This window comes from Pundamilia nyererei, unplaced genomic scaffold, assembly GCF_000239375.1.
Source record: "Pundamilia nyererei isolate P.nyererei 1_Seehausen unplaced genomic scaffold, PunNye1.0 scaffold00116, whole genome shotgun sequence".
Taxonomy (NCBI): Eukaryota; Metazoa; Chordata; class Actinopteri; order Cichliformes; family Cichlidae; genus Pundamilia; species Pundamilia nyererei.
Window position 1 is genome coordinate 1,695,626 of NW_005187517.1, and position 23,222 is coordinate 1,718,847.

Here is a 23,222-nt window from a genome sequence, read left to right on the forward strand (position 1 = left end):
GTGTGTGTGTGTGTGTGTGTGTGTGTGTGTGTGTGTGTGTGTATTTGTGCATTCATCTACAGGGCGGACCAGGCTCTCAGTACTCTTGCCATGAGGAAGTTCTGTGAAGATAAGGTGTCCTCGTCTCTCCAGCCGTCCCAAAACAGGTAGAGGCCACGGGATGATCTGAGTGGAAAATGAGTGGGTGTGGGGGTGGGGAGAAGTGGTGAGTGTGGGTTTCCCACGTCATACTAAAGTTATTAAATGCATCATCCTTCCATCCTCTAGGGGAAAGAAATGTATTTTAGGATTCTGGATTGGATTTATAGCTCAACAAATAATATAATGAATCAGAGCTCCATATCATTTAGCTGCCTCAGCTTCTGGCTCCCTGTCAGAGTTTTGGGCATTTAAATAGAACAACACAGCTATTGTCAATCTTGTTAGTAATAATCATGCTTTTCCTAGTATGAAAATGATTTTAAAAGGTGAAATGAAAGAAAGATGGAGCTTGTAAATTGAATAAAAAAGTGAATTTGGCTCCTTAGATGGAATATAATCCTTTTCCCTTTGACAGAATAGTAAGTACGCTTACCCCAGACACTAAAGGGGACCTCATTAGTTTTTCCTTATTTTCTGCCAAATATCTAATTTTACAGTATTGGATATTAATAATAATAATTCCATCCCCAAATACTCAAATAATCCTGTATAAAATGAATCCCTGTGAGCAAAGGTCTCAGGGTTCAGATTGCCCTGAATACTGGCTTCTACTGATGCGATGAGCTGACACTTTTACACGGTTATCTGCAGCATGCACAGAGCACCCAACTACCAAGCACCAGGTGCAGCTCTTCAGGAAGCTTACGTTTAGAAGAAAGTGGAATTTGAAGGCGGGTGCTTTTTAAAAATACAGGAGCTAAAAGGGGATATTTCACTGAGAGGGAGAATCCATGGGTTTCAGGAAGGTCCAACCAGCATAAGATATAGAAGTGTGAATCATTTAGAGCTACTCTACCAAAACTCTACATATATGTCCCCTTTAATAAAATGTTAATACTTCAGGAAAGAGTTTAGCATTTTCTGACTCATCTTTATGTGTATATAACATGTATTTCTGTATGTTTACAAAAAGAAACTAGAGCCAGAAGTTGTGTAGGGTGCAATCCGCTTTAAACAGAGGGAACATTTCATACTTCTAATCAACAAACTGTCCATGTACATGCTGTAACTGGATTTAAGGTGCTTTTCTGATGTTGTGCTGTCTTACTTCAGAATATGAAAAATGTAATACTCCCAGTCATTTTTACCTTCAATTATATAAACAGATTCAATTTGAGGTCAGCACAGTACCATAATAATTTTATTTTGTCTGCAAAATTCTTATTGAATTAGTTTCCTTTCATATTTGTCACCTGATTGCCCGCTTCTTTTGGAGAACTGCTGAGTTGAGCTCTTTGCCTGCTGAGTGTGCAGCTTCACACATAGATACTTTTAAAAGAAACTCACGTCTTACGACGATTAAAGGCCAACACAGAGCTCAAGGAAATGACAACTGATTAAGGAATATCGAATCACTTCCAGCTGTGTTGGAGACAAGAAGACAGATGGGAAATGGAAACGTGGAGTCCACACAGCCGGCGTTAGATATTTCTTGCTGCTTTCGTACCTGGCTCTCCGCTGTTGGGGGCTGTCTGACAGCAGCAGGGCTCAGCGGCTGTTTTACATTTATCATTTGTCCTCAGAGGTGGTAAATGTAATTTTCCATGATAAGAACTTCTCATAATCCCTCTTTATATTCCAGGTATATATATTACTTTGGAGGCCTTCTGTCTGGGGCGATCAAGATGAACAGCAGCCCTCTCTTCCTTCATCAAGTACTCATCCCGTCGCTCCCCAACTTCCAGGGGGAAGGAGGTGTGTTTCCTGACCTTTTGGCCAAATCACTGAATAAAAAATGTATTTCTGCCTGTTCTTAACCCCAAATCTCTCTCTCATACTCAGTGTGGAATTTTGATTCTGCATTTTGAAGCTTCAGTTTTAACAGTTTGAGCATTACTGTCTATTTAGATTTTAAAAAAGGCATGCGCTTGAAAAGGTGTCAACTGAGCAAACGTAGTCGAGAGGTCCAGTTCAGCAAAGCCTAACATCAAAGCCAAAACAAAATCCAACTGGATTATTATAAAATACTAAATGTATATTTGTTTAGCTGAAGAGATCCGAATCGTTGCTGTAGTTGTGTTCATTTTATGGTCGAAGTCAGGCATTGGGGATGGCCTCAAGTGGCCATTGGAGGAACTGCAGTTCACCCCTCAGGGTGAGAGGTAAAATACAAGTGAGAAAAGTGTAAACAGACTTGAGGTATCTAATCTCCTGTCTGATTATCTCCAGTCCGTCCTCACTCTGCTTCCTTACGCAGATAAAATGCACATGCGGCGCCATGTTTTTCTTGGCTAGGTGCTGGGACAGTGTTATTGAATGCAGATGACATGCACGGTCACATACAGCCTCTACCCACACACGTTAATCTGATGATCGAGTCCACGAGGAGTCAGCGCATTCCTGTCTTCGTGCTGATAGTGCCTGCCATGTCTAAAATCTCTCTCTCCTCTTTCCAGGTTACTACCCTTTCTTGAAAATCTACCAGTCCATGCAGTTGGTCTACACTTCAGGCATATAGTGAGTCTATCTTTCTGTCGTGAGGCCAACTGATAGCCCGGATAAGCTGAATGTATTTGTTTGCTCTGGGATGTTTTCTTTCATGCGCTGAAGTTTCAGCATCATCACAGCGTAATTAAAGAGACGGGAGTAAAGGGATGCGTTTCTTCTCCTTTACTCCGCCTCCTATCATGTTTTCATTTTTACCTCAAGGCTTTTTCCAGGTTTAAAAGTGTTGAGAGAACATGGTCACAGATTGTGGTAGTATAAAACAAGTGTAAACAATCGATCTTTCACACTCCTTACACCCCCATGTACACCCCCATGCTTTCCGTGGATACGTAACAGGCTCGTTTGTGTACCCTTTATTGTCCACAGTGACCTTCAAGGCACTGGAGGCAGAAGACTGTGTGTGACCATTGAACCAGCACTGCTGCTAAAGGGTGACATCATGGTGAGTCATATGGGAAGGAAATGACAACCAGAAGCCCCCAGTTATGGGTGGGGGTGGGATTATGGCTAAATGACTTAATTTATGCTCAACAAACATGAAACAACTGTGGTAAAATCTCTAAAATATACATTTTGGTCTGGAAAAGTTTCTTTTCCCTTTGTTAACACGGAGTCATAATTTGTTTTGTGTGCTCCGCCATTTCCAAAGTTGTAGGTGTCACTCATGTGGAACACAAATCCCTTTATTTACTGCGCCAAGCTGTCATTATCCCACATGCACTTTATTCTGCAGCTCTTCTTCCTCACTCTCTGCTGCCCTCTGCAGGTCAAGTGCTACCACAGGCGAGCTCAAAGTGCTGACAGAGACACCGTGTTCAGGCTGCAGTTCCACACCTGCACCATCCACGGATCCCAGCTGTGGTTTGGCAAAGGGGAGCTGGACGAAGCGTGTACTGGTGCGTCACTCTGGACCACTCTGGGAAATTCGTTGGCGGCGTTAATTTAATGATTATTAATGATTAGCATTTAAATACAGCACTCTGATTATAGTTCTAAGAAGGTTACCGTAACAACTCAGAGGAACCTGTTTCAAAACCCTGATTGTGACAGCTACATGTAGTATGTGCAGTCCAGTAAAAGTGCATGCACTCTAAAATTTAAGCTAATTAAAGCAAAATGACAATTCAGGAATTTTCATTTTAGAAAAAAGAAAATAAAAGATGTTGTTTATCTGGACTATGCAGCCTATTCTGCCACAAAACTAGCTGCACATGAAAATGAAGCTTACTTTTCTTTGCTTTGTGCTCAAAGAAACACATTTTGCTGTAGCTGCATGCCTGTTTTTCAGTTCAGCGACTTTACAGTCCACATTATTAAAATTTAGGTGGCATATTTTAAAATTATTGATTCAAGAATGAAGATGTTAAATAGAAATCGTGACAAATGGATCCACAGATTTCTGTACAGTCAGGTCTGCTTGGCTTCACTTGACTGAATTTGATCAGGATCACATTTCTTTGGCGTTTTGTGTTTGGTAGCTTCTAAGCTTGCAGGTTCCCCTGCACACTGTGTAGAGCACCGCCTGATGGGTCAAAGTTTGAGAAACTGAAGTGATAAGTAGAAAATTTGCAGGTATTATATTATATTGATAATAGCAAAAGAGCCAGTAATATGCAGTGTCAGCTGAGAGCCCAAAAATCACTGTTATCCAATATGTACATCCAGCCTTTTCGCTTGCACACAGACATTTCTGTGCATTTTGTACTGTATGTACTGTAGATGATGACATTTACACGGATTTCAGTTTTATGTTGAGAAACGTTATTCTAAAAAAGTCCCATAGTTTGTGCTTTTCAGATTGTTGAACCACTTCAAGCTTTACTTTTGAGAAACTGCCTCTCTAAGAAGCTCTTGTTATACCCATTCATGTTACTGTCATGTTGCCAGTTAACCTAATTATGTGTGTTTTATGCTATGTTTTATCAGTTTATGAGATTTCAGCATCCCAGCTTTTTGGAATTAGCTTAGAATAAAAATAATCTCACTTTAAACATTCAGAAACAAATGATAAAGCTCCCTACATGCCCGATTTTGCTTCTGTGGATACTTTGAAATTGTCACTCTGGCACGACTTGTTAGTGGTGGTTGGATAATCACCACTTACAACTAACTGACATAATAGCAGCTCTTTGAATTGGCATTGTGGGAATATATTCACAGCGGTTTGGCTTCTTAATGTCATGGTTAAATAAATCCCACAATAGTAGTAGCTTAATCCCCATTGAGGATATAATAGCAGCTCGCTGGAGGAGAGGGTAGTGAGTGTGAGCTGTGCTATACCGTACATCGCCAAATATCCCACAGAGAGATTGAATCATATCTAATAAGTGCTTATCTGCTGCTTAAGCCCATAATGAATATGCTCATTACTTCATTTCCTCGTCGTTTTTTTCCCCCTGAAATGACAGAATATGTGTGGAAGCATGTTCTTAAAGCTCTGTGGCAGTCGATCCGTTACACATGAACACATGACTGTGGGTAAATACAACTCCAAACACATCTGTGAAACGCATTAGTGTATTTGATATCCTGAAGCAGCAGTTTGTTTCCTTCAGATATACTCTACATGTCTCAAAAGCACCAGTATGCTTTCATGAATCTGGATCTCATGTGGAGATTACGCCGATATTTCAATTCAATTCAATTTTATTTATATAGCGCCAAATCACAACCAAAGTCACCTCAAGGCGCTTCATAGGTACAGAGAAAAACTCAACAATCATATGACCCCCTATGAGCAGCACTTTGGCGATGGTGGGAAGGAAAAACTCCCTTTTAACAGGAAGAAACCTTCGGGGCGGGGCCATCTGCTGCGACCGGTTGGGGTGAGAGAAGGGATCAGGGTAAAGACATGCTGTGGAGGAGAGACAGAGGTTAATAACAGATATGATTCAATGCAGAGAGGTCTGTTAATACATAGTGAGTGAGAAAGGTGACTGGAAAGGAAAAACTCAATGCATCATGTATATTTGTAGACTGTGGGTATATTTCTTAAGCTAGGAACAAAAATATTTATCCTGATCGTGGGGAATATCCTTTTTCCTCCTCCCCAGATGAGCGTTTCCCATCTGATGCCACAGTGGAGTTTGTCTTCTCCTCCGGACCAGAGCGGATCAAAGGTTAGTTCACAGTTTCTTCTGGGGGGGATAATAATAATAAGTAATCAAGCCTCCCACAGTCCAAAGACATACAGTTGGTGGGGTTAAGTTAACTGGTGATTCTAAATTGCCCGTAGGTGTGACTGTGAGTATGAATGGTTGTTTGTTTGTTAGCCCTGTGCTGGGATAGGCTCCTACAAAAAGGAAAAAAATGTTTTGATTATATTTTGAGGAACAGAACTACACGGTAATATATGTCTTCTCAGGCCGTGAATACCACAAGAATGATCCGGCTGTCACAGTGGACTACAACACCGCTGACCCCGTGGTTCGCTGGGATTCCTATGAAAATTTTAACCAGCGATACCAGGATAGCCTGGAAGGTAACCGATGTCTTCATAGTCGTCATGGTGGAGCGGTAGAAGCCTTTAACAGCAGCACTCATGGTGCTAGCCATTATTAAGACAGAGTTCAAGTATACTTAAGTCTACTAAAGCTCCAACAGTAGCTGATGTTTATTGTGAGATTAAAAACTAAGTTTATCTATCATTGCGTCGTAGATATTGCCCACACCAGAGGTCCTCTGGATGGTAGCCTCTACGCTCAGATAAAGAAGCGGCGAGGTCCAGGCTCTGGTTCTCTCACCTCAGCCAACGGCAGCATCGCAGGGGGAGTAGCTGCAGAAGACAGGCCCGATCACCGCATCACCCAAGGCTCTGACTCCGGCCTTTCAGCACATTCCCTCCATTTGAACCAGTCTTCTATCCATCCAGACCATCAGGAGGAGTCCAATCGTCCGCCGCCGCCCACCAGACAGGAAAGGGAGGAGCTCGAACGTCTTCTCGGCGGCATCGAGGGAAGCCGAGATGGAGAGCGAGAGACCGCCATTTTGGATGATGGAGATTCTATTCAGTCTGAGAGAACGGGCACGCTGAGGCTCAGTCGGTCATGTTCCTGCCGGGATGGTTACCGGTCGCAGCGCTGTGCAGAGCCAGGATGCGACCGCACCCTTCTCATGCCTAATGGCTACTGCCTCGATCGGGCTCCAGGGACCAACGGCCATCACGGGGCTCCTCCTTCAGCTAGCCCCAACCCCGCTGCTCCACCATCACACATGGATCTGTGCCAACACTATAGCCCCCACTCCCACCAGTCCCTCCCACCTCCAGATCTGGTGTGGGACCGTCAGAGTGGCTCGCCACACTACCTGCACCGCTCCTGCTCAGAGGCTCCGTCATCCCGTCATACCTGTCCTTACCCATCAGCAGACCTTGCCCCTCATGCTCACAACCACCCCCATCACCACCCTATGTCTGCCCCAGGTCGCCTTTGCTATCGGGAAGATGAGTACACACCCTTTCACCACCCTCCTCCACCTCACAGCCACCACCATCCCCACCAGCACCAGAAACCAGCCACCAGCCCTACTTACCATGACATCATGCTAATGGATGGTCTGCCGCCCTCTGGCTGTCCCTGCAGAGACTGCAGCATGAGGAGAGAGGACTCGGTGGCCTATCACACCCTCAGGATGGAGCGTGGCGACAACTTCCATTGGGACAGAGAGGCGGAGCTTCATCAGAGGGAGGTGGGGCTTAGGAGAACGAGGGAGGAGTTACCCAGGGGGTCAGAGCTCCACTGGGAGAGGGACCCAGGGCTGAGACGAGGCAGAGAACTGTCCCTTCACTGGGAGCGAGACAGGGAGGCGGAGCTGCAGTGGGAGAGGGACAGACAGGCTGAATATTGGCACAGGAGAGCCACCGTAGCCTCCTATGGCCCACAGGGCCAAGATCTTCTAGCCTTTACCTTTGACCCCTTGCCATCAGGTCACCCAGCTTATCCAGAGGCATCGAGGTCCCACGCTCATTCCCACCTGGACATGAAGTACAGCAGCAGCAGCAGCGGTTACCAGACACCACGTCAGGTGTGCCCCTGCTCACCTTACCAACCCTCGCCATCTGAGAGCAGGGGCTACGCTTCAGGCTACCAGTCCGAGTCCACATCCCCGCTGCCTCCTGCTTCCGCTGTGATGGGCCACTGCGGCCATAGCAGCGGACCAGCAGAGCATAACCACAACCACCATCATCACCATCCAGACTCACAGCAGTCATACAGCTCTGACTCACACACTGGTGAGTCACATTAAAACAAAAACACTCAGTAATGTAGGAATAATGAGGAACAGCATGCACTGAAAATTTGGTTTTAACTTGATACATGCCTTAAGCACAGACTGGGTTTTTACAGGGAACTTGCATAAGAATCAGCTGGGAACATATTAACTAAGTAACAGCTGATGCTGTTTACTGAGGTCATTTTTAGTAAAAATGCTTCATTGTTTCCATCCTCTGTCAGATGGCCTCCGTAGTTCTGGTGAAAGCGTGGGCTGGAGGGATCACATTACCCATGGTTCTTTTAAGAGGGTGCACAGAAACGGCCATGCCGCGTGTTCCACACCATCCGACATGTCTGGATCGCCCACTCCCGTTCACACCAGCAGCCCTCTACGCACACAGGAAAGGTATTCCACTGCTACCCAACCTTGGTAGTGTCGGATGAGCTGTTTCTCACAACCGTAGTGGAAATAAATATGTAGCTATGACAGTGAATCATAAATAATGTTAGTCTAATTAGAACACCATAGTCAAAAGCTTATTTCTTTCTATTGGAATTTATATTTGGTGGCATGGCTCATGGGGAAAGTATGATGAAGACACAGCACAGAACAGAGCGGTCAGACGCCATGAAGGAGCGGGGGTGCCAGCTAACATGCAGCTTGTTTTGGGATCACTCGCTAATATCCTGGAGTCTTTACTGTAAAATCTCAAATGAACTGTTACTGTACAGTTTAAAACTTTAATTCTGATCAGAGCACAAGCCAGACCGATGCGCAGGAGTCCGATTATACAACCCCAGTTCCCAAACAGTCTGGAATGAATGCCAGGATTTGCAGTCTCATACACTCAAATTTTATTCACAATAAGACACATAATAAACTGTTTAAAAATAAAAAAGTACAATTTTAAGAAAAATATTAGTAACATGTTTACCGCTGTGTAGCACTCCCTATTCTTTTAACACATCTGGAAAGGTGCTATCACTTTAAAGGTATATACACATTTTAGTGCAGCTTATCCTCCAATTTAGATCAAATCTTTTTCAGGTAAGGCTTTGGATATTTCAGCAAGACAGTGCTAAACCACATACTACGACTTTGGGTCAGCTTCTGTTGTTTAACTTCCGAAGACCCAAACTCTTTCATGGCATGCATTTTTAATATCTCTTTGCTATTTGGGCTGATTGGGACCTGATGAATGTAAAAACAAAGAATTACTTTGTTTGTTTTTACCTAATTTTTGTTTCTAAGAAAAAGAGATCCACATATGAAGACATTCACTTTAAATTTTGATAGAACAGTGGCAATATAATGTCCTGGTAAGTGGATATCAGGCCCTTGTAGAGCAAAATGTAGTATTTTGGTCTAGACAACCCAAAATGTGATGTTCACATATGGGGACACCAGGTCCCAGGAGGTTAAATGTGGGGTAAAAATAACAGTAAACGTGACAGTCAACACACAAAGGTTCAGATAGTTCTCATTAGGGCTGCTCGATTATGGCAAAAATGATAATCACGATTATTTTCACTGAAATTGAGATCACGATTATTTGACGATATTTATTTAACCCTTTAAGACCTACTATAGAACCAAGTCCACCAGAGCTTATATTATTTTTATTTATTTTTTTTACATGTTGTAGTGCCATTTGTGGGAGCATTTCAAGTTGCTATACATCAATACAACTGTTATAGCCCATATTTTAATAATATGTATGCATTAAGTCCATAGTAATTACATAAATTGCAAAAAAGTGCAATAAACTACAAAAAGAATTGAAAATCGCTTTTGTTTTGTTTACATATACTTCTACTTGGAGAAGTTTAAGAGGTTTATCCCTCAAAACTTTAAATACAATAAAGTTGCAAAAAATAGTTTCCCACCACAGGAAATTTATTTTGAGTGTCTTCATAGTTTTATTTTGGAGATACAGCAATTTTTATATACTGCAGGAAAAACAAAAAACAATCCTATGATGCAAATTTGCAAAGAAAACAGCAGGTGCATCATTTCACTGTGGGAAGTGTTACGAACAGCTGATAGGAACAGCAAAGCGTGTTTCTGGAATATTATGTTTTTGTTCCTGCAAGCGCTTTTTATGCAGTTTTTGCAAAGCTATATGTGGAACGAAACCGTGACCGAGGACAAGCTGATGGCATCAGATGTAAGTACAACTCCTCCGGTTTCATATGCAAAACAAATTATTGCGCTAGCTTACACAGTTCAGGTTCTACAGGGATTTAAAAATAGTTACGCAAAACGGAGCGTGCTGCTCTGACCAGCTTTAAAGGGTTAACAATGACTTTAAAAAATAATATAAAATAGTGTGCAACACCACTGAAGTTTTTTTGTTTTTTTGACTCTTTTCAACCAACGGCAGTCACTCTCCAAATAACTTCTGCTTAGCTTTCCGAGCTTCCCTCGGGTCCTCTTAATCAGCGGTCTCCAACCTTTTTTGCGCCACGGACCGGTTTATGCCCGACAATATTTTCACGGACCGGCCTTTAAGGTGTCGCGGATAAATGAGGGAGGGGCTAATAATCGGCTCAGTCATTTTTAATGATCGTTGAAAGCCCAGATCGTAATCGTGATTAAAATTCGATTAATTGAGCAGCCCTAGTTCTCATAGTGGATGTTTGAGGTTTACTTTGTCATGCTCCAAAAAGAAAAAACACATTTCAGTGTCCTACATACTGAACTGGATGGAAACAAAGTAATCACCCTGACGCCCTAGTATCAATTTATTACCAATACCAGTGTATCGATCTGCCCAACTCTAATTTACAGACTGTTGTTGAAAGAAAAGGGGATTTTCTTCTGTTCAAGCATTTCACGCAGGGTGCCCGTGTTGGGGGCTTTGGGTTTGTATTTGTTCTTGATTAATTTACATATACAGTATATCGCTCAGGTGTTTTTAATGTATGAGAGTTCACTCTGATATTACAGTGAAGGAATTGCTAGTCTTTAATAATAATAATACTCACATGTGTCCATTTTAGCCCCAGTCCAGGAAGGAGAGAGTATGATATTCGAACCACAGACATCATCAGTGACTACGAGGCTCCCCAGACTCACGAGGCCCACTGTCACACTAACGTCATCCAGGAATCACCAGACAGGCAAAGAAGCAGCACAGAGCGCCTGGAGCCACACACCAAAGAAGCACAGTCACACACAGCCTCACCGAAACAAACAGAATCCACCAATCAGTGCCCTGCACCAACAAACATGTCGCCAGCTGCTCCTCAACAGCAGCACTGTAGCTCAGATATGTCCTCAGCTCGTGATTCTGTGACACCAACCACCACAAACCAAGCATACTGCCAGACACCTTCTTCCCCTGTCCATACCTCTCCTATATCAGATGCACACCCTCATCCCGCTGGCCCACTGCAGACCTTTTCTCCTGCAGGAGCTGGTGGTCCACCATCTGAAATGTCACAGCCTCAGAGCCACACCCAAGCTACCAGCTCTGTGGGACCATCTGTAGCACTGGTTAATGGATCCTATCCGACCAGGGAGTCTCACGCAGAGGTTCCTAAACACACCAGCACCACCAACCCAACATCTTCTCCTGCACCATCATCCCCACAGCCTGGGCCCAGCAGCATGGACAGCTCCCCTGTGTCTGATGCACCAGTTCCCGGATTCGCCACCTTGGGTAGAAGGTTGATGCTGAGTGGGTCCGACCCCCACAACCACCTAAACCACACGCACGGGCCCCCACATCACAACTACCAAGCCAGCACGGAGCACAGTGCAGCTGTGGACACCAACAAGAGGCCCTGCTACTCTCCTCACACCCCACAATCCTATTCGAGCTACACCACAATCTCCATCCCTCTTCCTCACCCTCAACCCCCCTTGCCAGAGAAGCGGCATTTGCCCGGACATTCGGGTTCACCTAGCAATGGGGTAAAGCCAGCTGTGGGTCACGTGCCTGCCTCCACTGCTCCTCAGCATCAGCACCACGTCACGTTTTCTCCCACGGTGGGGGAAATTGCACCCCCTGCTGACCAAAATGACCAAGTAGAGGCAGAAACTGCAAACGGGGTCAGTGTGAAGTTTGTCCAGGATAGTTCCAAGTTTTGGTATAAGCCCAGCATCTCTAGAGAGCAAGGTAAGCTCTTTAGTCCATACTTGTTTCTTTTTCTTCAAAAGCCTACATAAGTACATTTCCTAAATTATCACTGTGCTTGGGCACAGCAATCGCAGCACTGAAGGAGAGGGAGCCCGGCACTTTCCTAATCAGGGATAGTAACTCGTTCCAGGGAGCCTATGGGCTGGCTCTGAAGGTGGTTACACCTCCTCCCAATGTCAGCAACCACAGCAACAAAGGTGAAAAATGATTGCCTCCATCACATAGATGTCTCATTTTGACAGATTTGTCCCTCTGCTCTGTTTTTGTTCCGTTATAACTTTTTATGAATCTGCTTTTACAGTGAGCGACCCTCTGGAGCAGCTGGTGAGACATTTTCTGATTGAAACTAGTCCTCGAGGAGTGAAGATTAAAGGCTGTCAGAACGAGCCCTACTTTGGTACGTTTCATTCCATCTATTTCCAGTTAGAAATGGGCATTCCTGTGCACCTTGCTGTCTCAGATCTATTAATGATTTCCTCTGTTTTTTCACAGGGAGTCTGTCTGCACTCGTTTACCAGCACTCCATCACACCCATCTCTTTGCCCTGTGCTCTTAAAATCCTTGAGAAGGGTAATGGAATATTTGAAGGCCACACAGGCCTTCAAATAAATAAATCATGTGTTTCAAGGTATTTTGTAATCTATCAGATATAATTCATGGTTTATCTGTCTGTTGTCAGATCTCATAGGAGAGGTGCAGGAGGTTCAACCAGTCAGTAACATCAGCACAGCTGCTGACCTGCTGAAGCAGGGAGCCGGTAAGTTCTCTCTTTCTCTATTCCTGAAACACACTGTGTTATGTATTCATGTATGAACAGTTAAGTGCAAACTCTTAGAGTTTAAATCTTATTTTTTAGATTACAAAATAAGTACCAAATTGGTACTTTTTTTCTTTCCTATAACGTCACATTTTTTAATTTTCAGTTTCTAAAACCTTTGCACAGGTCAAATAATAGGAAACTGATGCAATACTGGACATAAAGCCTGGCTGAGAAATGATGTAACATGCAAGGAATAGATGCACCAGAGAAAATGCAAGCACTTCTGTCCGGTTTAAAAAAAGAGGAAGCCAAAGAGGAAGTGCCAAACAGTCGACCAGTAACTAACGGCTGTCGAAGAAAATTCGACTTGTTCATTGTTCCTCAATAAGAATGCTCTACATACTGCCGAATCATCATATTACTCAAACTGTACACAAGCTATTCAAGCCCACAGAAACTACTTCTCATCTCGCCTCCATGACACAGTGTGCAGTATTCCAGAATTTATTCTCCAGTAATATTTCCAACATCCATTTTCAGCTGAATTCTTCTCGAACCCACTGTAACATCTCAACTCCAGCCCTGCTTAGTTAATAACAGCCTCTGAGCTGAGTACTGAAACAGCTCTTAAACGACCTCCTCATATCTGATGCTGGCCTTCTCAGCATCCTCCTTTACCGCAGAGCTGCTTTTGACACCACATCGTGTCGTCTTCTGTTAGAACGACTGGCTAACACTGGATTTAGTGACGCAGCCCTTCAGTGGTTTACAGTTTGTTCAAGGCTAGACTGTTCACTCTCCATCAGCCTGAGTCACACAGGGATCAGTGCTGGGACCCCTGCTATTTATAACTCATCCTCTCAGAAATATCTTACATCACTTTGGTTTACAGTTTCATTTTTATGCAGATGACACACAACTGTATTGGTCTATAAAACCCAGAACTTGTCTTCCCCTTACTATCCTCACCTCCTGCCTACAGGGCATCACCACTAGGATGATGGTTCAAATTCAGTGGCAATAAAAGTGACATTACCACCCATTTTCATCCAGCGTTGGGTCCCCATTTCTCAATGGATCCAAAAGAAGATTTTGCTTCTCATTTTCAAATGACTCAGTGACTCGGCACTGCCATACCTTTCAGACCTCCTTCATCCTTACACTCCTTCTGCTCAGCTTCAGCTGCTCTTCTCACTGCTCACAGATTTAAGACCACGGGTGTCAGAGCCTTTAACTGTGCTGCGCCTCATCTTTGGAACTGATTCACAACAAAACCTTCGTTTTCTCATTAGCATATTGGCTATAATCATCTTCTTTTGTATGTTTTACAATCATATTATTCCTGGATTTAATTCTTTTCTTCTTCTTTTTTAAATTGCTGTTCCTTGAATGGACACTTGAGTGTGCTTCCAAAAGTCTGCCATGTTAAAATGCCCGACTTTACTCCAGAAACGAGCAGGCGGTGATGGCTGCGAAGCTAAGGGACAGGTTTCAAAATGCATTTCCATAAACCAGTGATGTCACGATGTCTTCTATACGTCCATTGTTCGTATACAGTCTGTGGTCAACACGCTGACCTCGCTGTCCTTCTTCCCTCAGCCTGTAACGTCCTCTATCTGAACTCTGTGGAAACAGAGTCCCTGACGGGCCCCCAGGCCATTGCCAAGGCAACAGATGCCACATTGGGTCGTAGCCCGCGTCCTGCTGCCACAGTCGTCCAGTTCAAAGTGACATCACAGGGTATCACGCTGACCGACAACCAGCGCAGGTAAGAGATTCCCCCCTGGATTCTTATTTTTAGAAAACTATTTACATTAATTTTGGCACTTCTTTCCACGTCTGTCTTCTTCCAGAGTTTTCTTCAGGAGACATTACGCAGTGAATAGTGTGACCTTCAGCAGCATCGATCCAAAGGACAGGAGGTGGGAAACTCAGAAGAAAAAGACATCTTTGTGTCTTGTAGCCTTAGTTAGAACCGTCGCTAATGAACAGATAGCAGGAACTCACTGCATCATGATCATTCATTGCATTCGTTGCCTTGAGTCCTTGCGTGAGTCTGTACCCGTGTGGGGCTAATGAATGTGCGTGAGCGTCCACGAGAGACGCGAGCATGCGGACTGCGGCCGAGGCTGCGGATGCATCAGCTTGTTTGGCAGCTCTGCCTGTGTGAATGTGCACGCCTGAGTCTTCTGTCTCTCTCTCTTTGTCTGTCTCTTGGATTTAGGTGGACTAACTCAGACAACACAACTGTTAAGTAAGTGCTCTGTTTGTGTTTTAAAGGCTGACAGGAAGTATAGACGTGTGTATGCCGCTGCATGGCATCAAACTGTGTGTGCATCTTGGCAAAATTTATCCTGCAAACTTTTGATGATTTAATTAGTAAATTATAAGTCCTACATGATCACGCCATACGTTACACTAATTGTTTCATGGTAGTTTTACGCAGTAGGTTGTCACAGACTGGACAAACTCAAGAGTCTTTGTGTGATTGCCTTTGCTTCTCTTTTTGTTGTCTCTTCCTTTTTTCACATCCTCTCTTTTTTTCTCCACCCTTCCCATCTCAGGGTGTTTGGTTTTGTCGCTAAGAAGCCCGGCAGCACGGCAGAGAACGTCTGCCACTTATTTGCTGAGTTGGACCCCGACCAACCTGCTTCTGCCATCGTCAACTTCATCAACAAGGTCATGCTGTCTCAGCGCCGATAGAGGGAGACAAAGAGAGGAAAACACTCTGAGAAAGAGGCATGGGCAACATATACAGTCACTCTGCCAAGGCCGTTACTGTTCATTTATGACTAGGGATGGGTATTGATAAGATTTTCACGATTCCGATTCCATTTTCGATTCTGTTTAACGAATCGATTCTTTATCGATTCTTTTTAAAAAAGGAGAACACTAAGGTCGATTAGCTTAGAACTTTGTTTTATATCTGAACAAGGTAGAAATTTAGGAGTAGCATGGCCTTACAAACCCAACAGTGAGATCTTAAGAGATCCACAGCCTACGGCTCTTCAATGGGGTGTCACAGGGTCCCCAGGAAAAAAATGTAAATGCAAAATAATAAAATAAATATTCTTCTGTAGCAATAACAAAGTGTAACATAAATTATTCTGTAGCAATTACACAAGAATATCCAGTAATGTCCCTGCCAACAATTAAACACATTCACTTACCGAAAATCGGGGCATCTGCTGTGGCAAATGGGTTCAAGCCTTTTACCACAAACTTAGACGAATGTCACCGAGCAGTGACTATCCTGGCCTGAAAGGAGACGCTACCGGTAGACTGCAGCGAGAACTGCCAGCATCTGAGCCAGACTCTGTCTGTCTCTCTCATCATGGTCACTAAACGCACAGTAATGGCAGGTTTTGTAAGAAGGCAGATAGCGCTAACATAATATGCACTGTTTACCTGCCACATTAACGGGAGAGGACGTGCAAACGTTACCGCTGCTGCTGGGTTGAGATTCACGAGTCCGGAGCGAAATTAAAAACACGACATTCATTTAAGGTCATCGCGAGTTTTGTGAGCAAATGCTTTTGCATATTCGTAGTGTTTCCTCCCTTAAATGAAATATCTACTTTGCAAGTATTGCAAGTTGCCCTGTTGTCATCCGTTCTCGTAAAGTATGACCAAACTTTTGAGCGTTTGAGCCGCTTAGGCTCCGTGTTTCCTGCCAGGTAAATGACGCTCCGCAACGTGGTGACGTCCTTCGGGACGACTGGAATCGATAAAGGAATCGTTTGCAAAAATGGCAAACAATTCCAAGGAATTGAAACAGTGGGAACCGGTTCTCAACAAGAACCGGGTTACGATACCCATCCCTATTTATGACTCTGTGCCTTTGTGATGAGGAATGTTGTTGAGTGTTTAAAGCCAACTTAAAATCAGTGTGAGATCCCTTCTGGTTGTTTATTTGTGTCTTTTACAAGCCATGATGTACAGTGTCACAACTCCAAGGTTGAGGAGGCTTCAGAGGAAATGGCTTTCCAACAAAGCAAACGAGCATCTACCAAGGGCTGCTATCACGAAGCAAGCTACCTTTAGGTTTGCACTATCACAAAGTCGGCTCACTTTTACCTGTCTTAGGTTTTTTGTAGCTACAAGTGGCCTATTTGACCTACACAGAAGCAGCCGAAACAGGGCTCCAGAGTCCAGAGGCCCTGGGTCACATTTGTCTTTTGTATCCCATATATGGATCTTGAGGTGAGAGGACTAGTGTTGTGAAGCCTCATTTAGACAATACTTGGATAAGAGGACAGAGGATACTCCACGTCCATAGGCTTATTACTTCTCAGTCATAAGACTGAGCCCAGAAAAGTATGCCCTGCTTTATCACCTGTTTCACTCTAAATAGTACCGTAATTTACAAAATGAAAATTATTGCAGGAGAGCTAAAATTTCCAACTGATATCACAAACCTGTAAGGGAATTTCAATTCTGTTTCATTTATATAGCACCAAATCACAACAGCAGTCACCTCAAGGCGCGTTATATGGTAAAGAGCCTACAATAATTCAGAGGAAACCCAACAATCAAACCAACCCTGTGAGGCAGCAACTTGGCAACAGTGGGAAGGAAAAATTCACTTTTAACAGGAAGAAACCTCTGGCAGAACCGGGTTCAGAGAGGGGCAGCCGTCTGCTGCGACCAGTTGGGGGTGATAGGACAAAAGAAACTCTGTTGAACGTTCACTGAGCTCTTGAATCAAGGCAGAGGAAGGGTCGGTTTCTCTAAGAGTTGTATATTTGAATCTGATGTTCGCCCCCTACTGGCCATGAGAGAGAATACAAGTTTAAAGTCCATCTGGATTGTCCAAGTCCTCTTTTTTTAATATAATCTATGGTACCTCGGTTTCATTAAGGAGCATTAATAGGTTCTCAAGGCTTTCATAAGAGCATCTTATTCCATTGTACTAATCAAATTATTTGTTTTATGTTAGTCTCACTGTTTCCTTTATGTTGCCATGAAGTCCTCCATGGTTGAATACCATCTAAAGACTTTTTTTTGCCATTTAGCCTTGATAATTGCAGAAATACACATGGATACAAACCATTTTATAACTGGCTTGTAATTGGCCTCTCCTTTCCTGCTCTATGATGAATAGACGGGAAACCAGATTTAGCTGAGCTGGCTGATAATGAGCTTCATGACTGTGGGTATCCAGGCTCACTGAACCCTGTCAGAATGTCTTTGTTGGTCCAGGCCCGTTTTAATGGTTAAGCAGAGCTTTTATGACCTCAGTCCTGCCAGTTTCCAGTAAACCAGTGACAGCGCTGAAGTGCTGCAAACGGCTTTGTGGTAGCAGTTACAAAGACGATGCGTGCTTGCACCAGTATAGGCTGTAAAAGCTTAAGGAAGGTCACCATTCAAATATAATGATTTCCTTTAAAAATGACTGGTGTTCATATTTTGTACTGATACAAAACCATGTATTTTTTTCTTTGTTAAACCATGACCAAAGCCCTGATGATGTAATTTACTCTCTGTATCTTTGAGATGTTCAGGTGTTCACATGTATGTACAGCACATTTACAGTCACGCCTGCCTTCAGTAGCTCGTTTATCAGTGTAATCAGAAATCGACAATCGTGGGTTTTTGTTTTTCGTTTTGTTTTCCACTCATACACTTCTAGTAAAGCAGACAGAGGAATAACTAATGAAAGGAAAAAGGAATGTGAGGTTTTTTACCTTTTAACAAGTGTATGTGTTAGGGAGAGGCGTGTGTGTGTGCGTTGAGAGTGTTCAGGTAAATATGCGGGCAGGTATTGTTACGTCCACTGTTAAAGACTTGTATGTGAAAAGGGGAAAAAGCTAGTTGTGGGAGGACGTATAGGATATAAGCACACCATTGCCGTGAAATGCTTGCTGGGTTTTTTAGTTTTTGGGGGGTTTTGGTTTTGGTTTTTTTTTGGGGGGGGGGGTTGTCCCCCACCCCTCCAACTGCTTCATGTCATGACCAAAGGCAGTATAAAAGCTATTCACACAAATATGTAACAAAGAGAAGACACACACACATAAGACAGTGACCTGAAGAAAGATGTACTTAACCAAAGATGAAGCACTCCTGTATTAATAAGCTTTTTATCAGTTATATTTTTGTACTTATTGCTTCTTTTATTTTTACTATGCATTTATTTAGTGTGTTGCCTTGTTTGGTAGAGGAAAAAAAACACTACTTGTATTACAGCGATAATATATTGTGGACTGTTGATCTATTATGTAGTAATATATTTTCACATGCAGCTATAGGACAGTGTATAAGATATAAAACAGAAACATGTTTGTCTGGAAAGGTTATTACGCTCTTTTTATATGGAAGAAGATGAAGAATAGAATTAAACTGAAGTGATGTGGTACCCGAACTCTCCTTGTGTCACTCGTTATTTCAGTCATGACTGCTGTACTCAAGATTATTCCCATGAGCAGATGTAATATGATATTGGCCCAACATTTCAGGGGCCCAATCACGTTGGACACCCCGTGTTGATCTGTGGGACCAACAGGCAGCGCTTAGATCTGGGCTTCAACACTTCTGGGAAGGCTTTCCACAACATTTAGGAATTTCTGACCATTCTTCCAGAAGTCCATTTGTGAGTCAGACACTGTTGATGTGGTTTGCAGTTTCCACTCTAATTCATCCCAAAGGGATTCACTCAGGTTGAGGTCAGGACTCTGTGCAGGCCAGTCACGTTCCTCCACACCAACTCACTCATCTGTGGGTTTTTTTGTGCTTACTGCACTGCACTGGTGTGCAGTCATGTTGGAACAGGCAGGGGACTCCCCAAACTGTTCCCATGTGGCATTGTCCAAAATGTCTTGGTATGCTGACCAATAAGAGTTCCTTTCACTGGAATAAGGGGCTCAAGCGCAGCTCCTAAAATACAACCCCACAACACCAGACTTTACACCCGGCATGGTGCAGTCAGACCAGTACTGTTCCCCTGGCAACCAAACCCAGACCAGTCCATCAGATTGCCAGACGGAGAAGTGTGAGTCATCTCTTCAGAGAAAACAATTCCACTGTTCTGGAGTCCAGTGGCGGAGTGCTTTACATCACTGCATCCGACGCTTTGCCTTGCTGCTTGGCCATGGAAACCCACTCCATGAAGCTATCTGTACACTATTCCTGAGCTATTCTGAAGGCCACATGAAATTTGGAGGTCTGTAGTGATTGAGTCTGCAGAAAGCAGGTGGCCCCTGCCCAGTATGTGCCTCAGCATCAGCTGACCCTGCTGTCATTTTACGTGGCCTACCACTTTGTGCCTGAGGTGCTGTTGTTCCCAGTTGCCTCCACTTTATTATAATACCACTAACAGCTGACTGTAGAATATTTAGTAGTGAGTAAATTTCATAATTGGACTTGTTGCACAGGTGGCATCCCATCACGGTACCACGCTGGAATTCACTGAGCTCCTGAGAGAGACCCATTCCTGCACAAGTGTTTGCAGAAGCAGTCTGCATGCTTGCTGCTTGATTTTATATCCCTTTGCCCAAGAAAGTGACCGGAACACCTGAATTCAATGATTTGGATGGCTGAGTGAATACGTTGGGCAATGTAGCTCATACGTGCTGTACTCTGTCCACTGTAAGTGGTGGGCAAGAACAAAACAATTATTGGTATTCATTATTCATTTTATTAATTCACAAATCCCTTTAATGTCTTTTCCTTTTTTTGATAACTTAAACCAAAAGGTTAATTGGTGCAATAAAAAAAAAAAAAAAAACCCACAAACAAAATAGGTAAAAATGTTTCAGAAATTTACAGCATTTGTCCCTTTAAAGTAAAAATCAATCTCCTATCAAACTGCTTCCACACTGAAGCTGGTCTAAAGGCAAAGTTACAGTCAGCCTCCAGGCAGCGTGAGAATGTGCTGAAATCCATCACACAAGGAGTTAGAAAAGCTGCGAACCAGAAGGAAATGCATGTGACGCTATTACAGTCAGTCTGGCAGAAGCAGGGTAAACGCTGAGTGCAGCTGCAAATCCTAATTGTTAAGACCAATTTTCAACAAAACACTAATTTCACACAGCAAGATTCTATTGCAAAGTTTGACCAATTAACCCATTAAAGAACACCTGTAACTCGAATCCTAACATCAGTTTTATATTAAGGCGGCTGAAGATTTTGTTGATGCCCAAATACCTGCAGCCTTTTTAAATCTACTGTGTGCACTACAGTTGAAGATGTTTGAATGAAACGCCCCTCAGACGTCTCAGAACATTACTGCAGGTCTCACAGACGGTCACTCCCTGCACAACCCTGGCTGTGATTGTAGAGGACGTGCCGTCTTCTGGTTGGGACGCTGCAGATTATTCTGCACAAAGAGGTGGGAATCACAGGGAACCGTATACAGCAGGAAATACTACCTTTATAATTATTAGCATTGGTACGGCCACTTTCTAAATCCTCTATAACAGTCTTCTCTGAGCCTGCCTTATCTGCATGTGTAAAGCTTGGTGGGTTCAGCTGGAAATAATGTCTCACTGCAAATAATCAGCTCTCTCACTATCTAAAGGCATTGTTTTTAATTTTTAAATTGCGCTCATGTGGTATATGGTGATGGGACTTCTTTTTGTAGCTTAACTGGATCTGTATTAAGGATTCTGTGAGTAGATTTCTACTAAGTGAATAGTAAAAGCAGTTAAATGGAAGAAAACATGTGATGTTATCCCTCTCTCCTTATAGATGTGCTCAAATGAGACTTGGCAAGCAATAACTTATCGAACCATTAAAAAATATCTACAATCCACACCAGTTTCAAGCTGCCAAAAACAAATAAACAAAAAAACCAACAACAGTCAGTAGTGATCACAGTGTAACAGTCATTCAAGCCACACTAAGGAATTTTGATTGAATTCTAATGACATTGCAGCAGCAGCACAGAGAGGGAGCTCTGCAGCCATAATTAACACGAATAGCATCCTGGCTGAGAATGTTCCCTTAAAGAAAGAGCTTTCTGTGACCTTTGTCCTGCTTACAACACAAGGAGTGCTCGCTGCTAGTGACTCATTCAGTTCTCCACTCAGACTCGTGTTGCTCTGAAACAGCAAAACTGCTCTCAGGACTTGGACAGGAAGTCAGGCAAGAACATTTCACAAACACAGTACTGAGCTTGACATTACAGGCCATAATTCCACATTTCACAAGTCCATCAAAGACCCTTTATCTGTTGATGGCTAGAACAACATTCCCTTGTCAGAGCCCTTGTTTTCCGAGATACAGCCAAATCCTGGATGAGCACGAGATAACAGCAGGTCAATGTCGGCTCTTTTTAGCAAGTGTAGAAAATGAGACGATATTAAGCATTTCCCTGCTGCCGAGCTGTTAGTCCATCCTGCAGTGTACACTAACACAGTCCTTGTAGTCTCAGATCTGCGCCCCTCACAGAAGTGAGTGACGGAGGGATAGGGCCGTTGTGTCACCAGAGGAGTGGATCTTGTAATTCTCCGGCTGCTGGTACGTGGTGTTGGAGCCACAGTCGATGTAGCGATAGGCCTCCAGGCTGTTCTGGGACGTTCGCACCATGTACGAGGTTTTCACTGAGGTTCTGAAAACAGGAGAGGACAGAGATGTAAGAATCAGGCTGTTTACCATGTTGCTGTCACATCTCAACCAGTTAATTGCTCACAGAAGAAAAGCACGTTGCCACAGTAATTAAGTAAGTTATATCACATATATCGATATCACACTTGTAAGTGTGATATCGAGAACCACAGGGCACGAAACTGCACCTGCACAAATGACTTTTCTCTAGACTGCAAAACAAGAATCAAAGGGTTTGGGAAAAGAAAGAAAAAGCAGTGGGTTACCTGGTTTCCCCAAAGTACCTCACCCTGACAATGTGGTTTATATGTTAACAGCATCTCTTATCCAAGGCTGTGTTTACACTACTCGTGCAGAAGCCACTGGCTACAAGACAGAACCAGTGAGAGCTGAAGACAGGAAGCTTCAAACTGACCCTTAATAACTGTTATGGGGCCATTATGCTCGCCGTTCTCGCCCTGACAAACTGCACGGCACGACAAAAGTTTGATCACATGTGCTAGCGCATGCAGACAGCAATAGGTGCTGTCCCTGATTTTAAATCCTGTAAATCTGGTTCAGCTCAGTGATTTCTTTCAAGCCCCTCTTCTATGAAACCAACTCCCATTTTTGATTCACGAGGCAGACGCCCTCTGTACTTGTAAGACTAGGCTTAAAACGTCTTGATGCATGCTCAATCATCCAGGTAAGTAAATCTCCAAAAGTTGATTCATCTGGACGTCGCACTTTCAGTGGGAGAAACGTTTGATCACTCATCCAAGTGACTTCTTCAGTCTCAGCTGACTGCAGGTTTCCCCACTCTTATAAACAGTACATTTGCATAATGACTGAAACCAGCCCACTGAAGGAACAATGGGCTGGGAGGTCAGTTCCTTAATCTTAATTATGCAAATTCTCATGACCATTGATCAA

The 23,222-nt window shown here is 43.5% G+C and overlaps 2 protein-coding genes across 7 annotated transcripts in view; one reads left to right on the forward strand and one right to left on the reverse strand.

The window, feature by feature from the left end:
• The window catches only part of tns2a (tensin 2a), a 64,301-nt gene extending 48,694 nt beyond the window's left edge, over window positions 1-15,607 (forward strand). For 5 of the 6 annotated variants that reach the window (XM_005742049.2, XM_005742051.2, XM_005742052.1 and 2 more), the window contains 18 exons: window positions 63-146; window positions 1,784-1,896; window positions 2,598-2,658; window positions 3,016-3,091; window positions 3,416-3,545; window positions 5,703-5,768; window positions 6,014-6,130; window positions 6,308-7,879; window positions 8,103-8,268; window positions 10,866-11,986; window positions 12,073-12,204; window positions 12,309-12,404; window positions 12,500-12,577; window positions 12,687-12,764; window positions 14,367-14,535; window positions 14,621-14,689; window positions 14,992-15,021; window positions 15,332-15,607. In XM_005742049.2, the coding sequence (XP_005742106.1) occupies window positions 63-146; window positions 1,784-1,896; window positions 2,598-2,658; window positions 3,016-3,091; window positions 3,416-3,545; window positions 5,703-5,768; window positions 6,014-6,130; window positions 6,308-7,879; window positions 8,103-8,268; window positions 10,866-11,986; window positions 12,073-12,204; window positions 12,309-12,404; window positions 12,500-12,577; window positions 12,687-12,764; window positions 14,367-14,535; window positions 14,621-14,689; window positions 14,992-15,021; window positions 15,332-15,470 (4,297 nt within the window). In that variant the 3' untranslated portion in view covers window positions 15,471-15,607. The remainder of the gene's footprint in view (window positions 1-62; window positions 147-1,783; window positions 1,897-2,597; window positions 2,659-3,015; window positions 3,092-3,415; window positions 3,546-5,702; window positions 5,769-6,013; window positions 6,131-6,307; window positions 7,880-8,102; window positions 8,269-10,865; window positions 11,987-12,072; window positions 12,205-12,308; window positions 12,405-12,499; window positions 12,578-12,686; window positions 12,765-14,366; window positions 14,536-14,620; window positions 14,690-14,991; window positions 15,022-15,331) is intronic. The other variant, XM_005742050.2, reaches the window with a different exon arrangement.
• Window positions 15,608-20,512: 4,905 nt separating this feature from the next.
• The window catches only part of LOC102214067 (transmembrane protein 106C), a 10,540-nt gene continuing 7,830 nt past the window's right edge, over window positions 20,513-23,222 (reverse strand). The window contains exon 7 of the mRNA XM_005742055.2: window positions 20,513-22,314. Within this exon, the coding sequence (XP_005742112.1) occupies window positions 22,149-22,314 (166 nt within the window). The 3' untranslated portion in view covers window positions 20,513-22,148. The remainder of the gene's footprint in view (window positions 22,315-23,222) is intronic.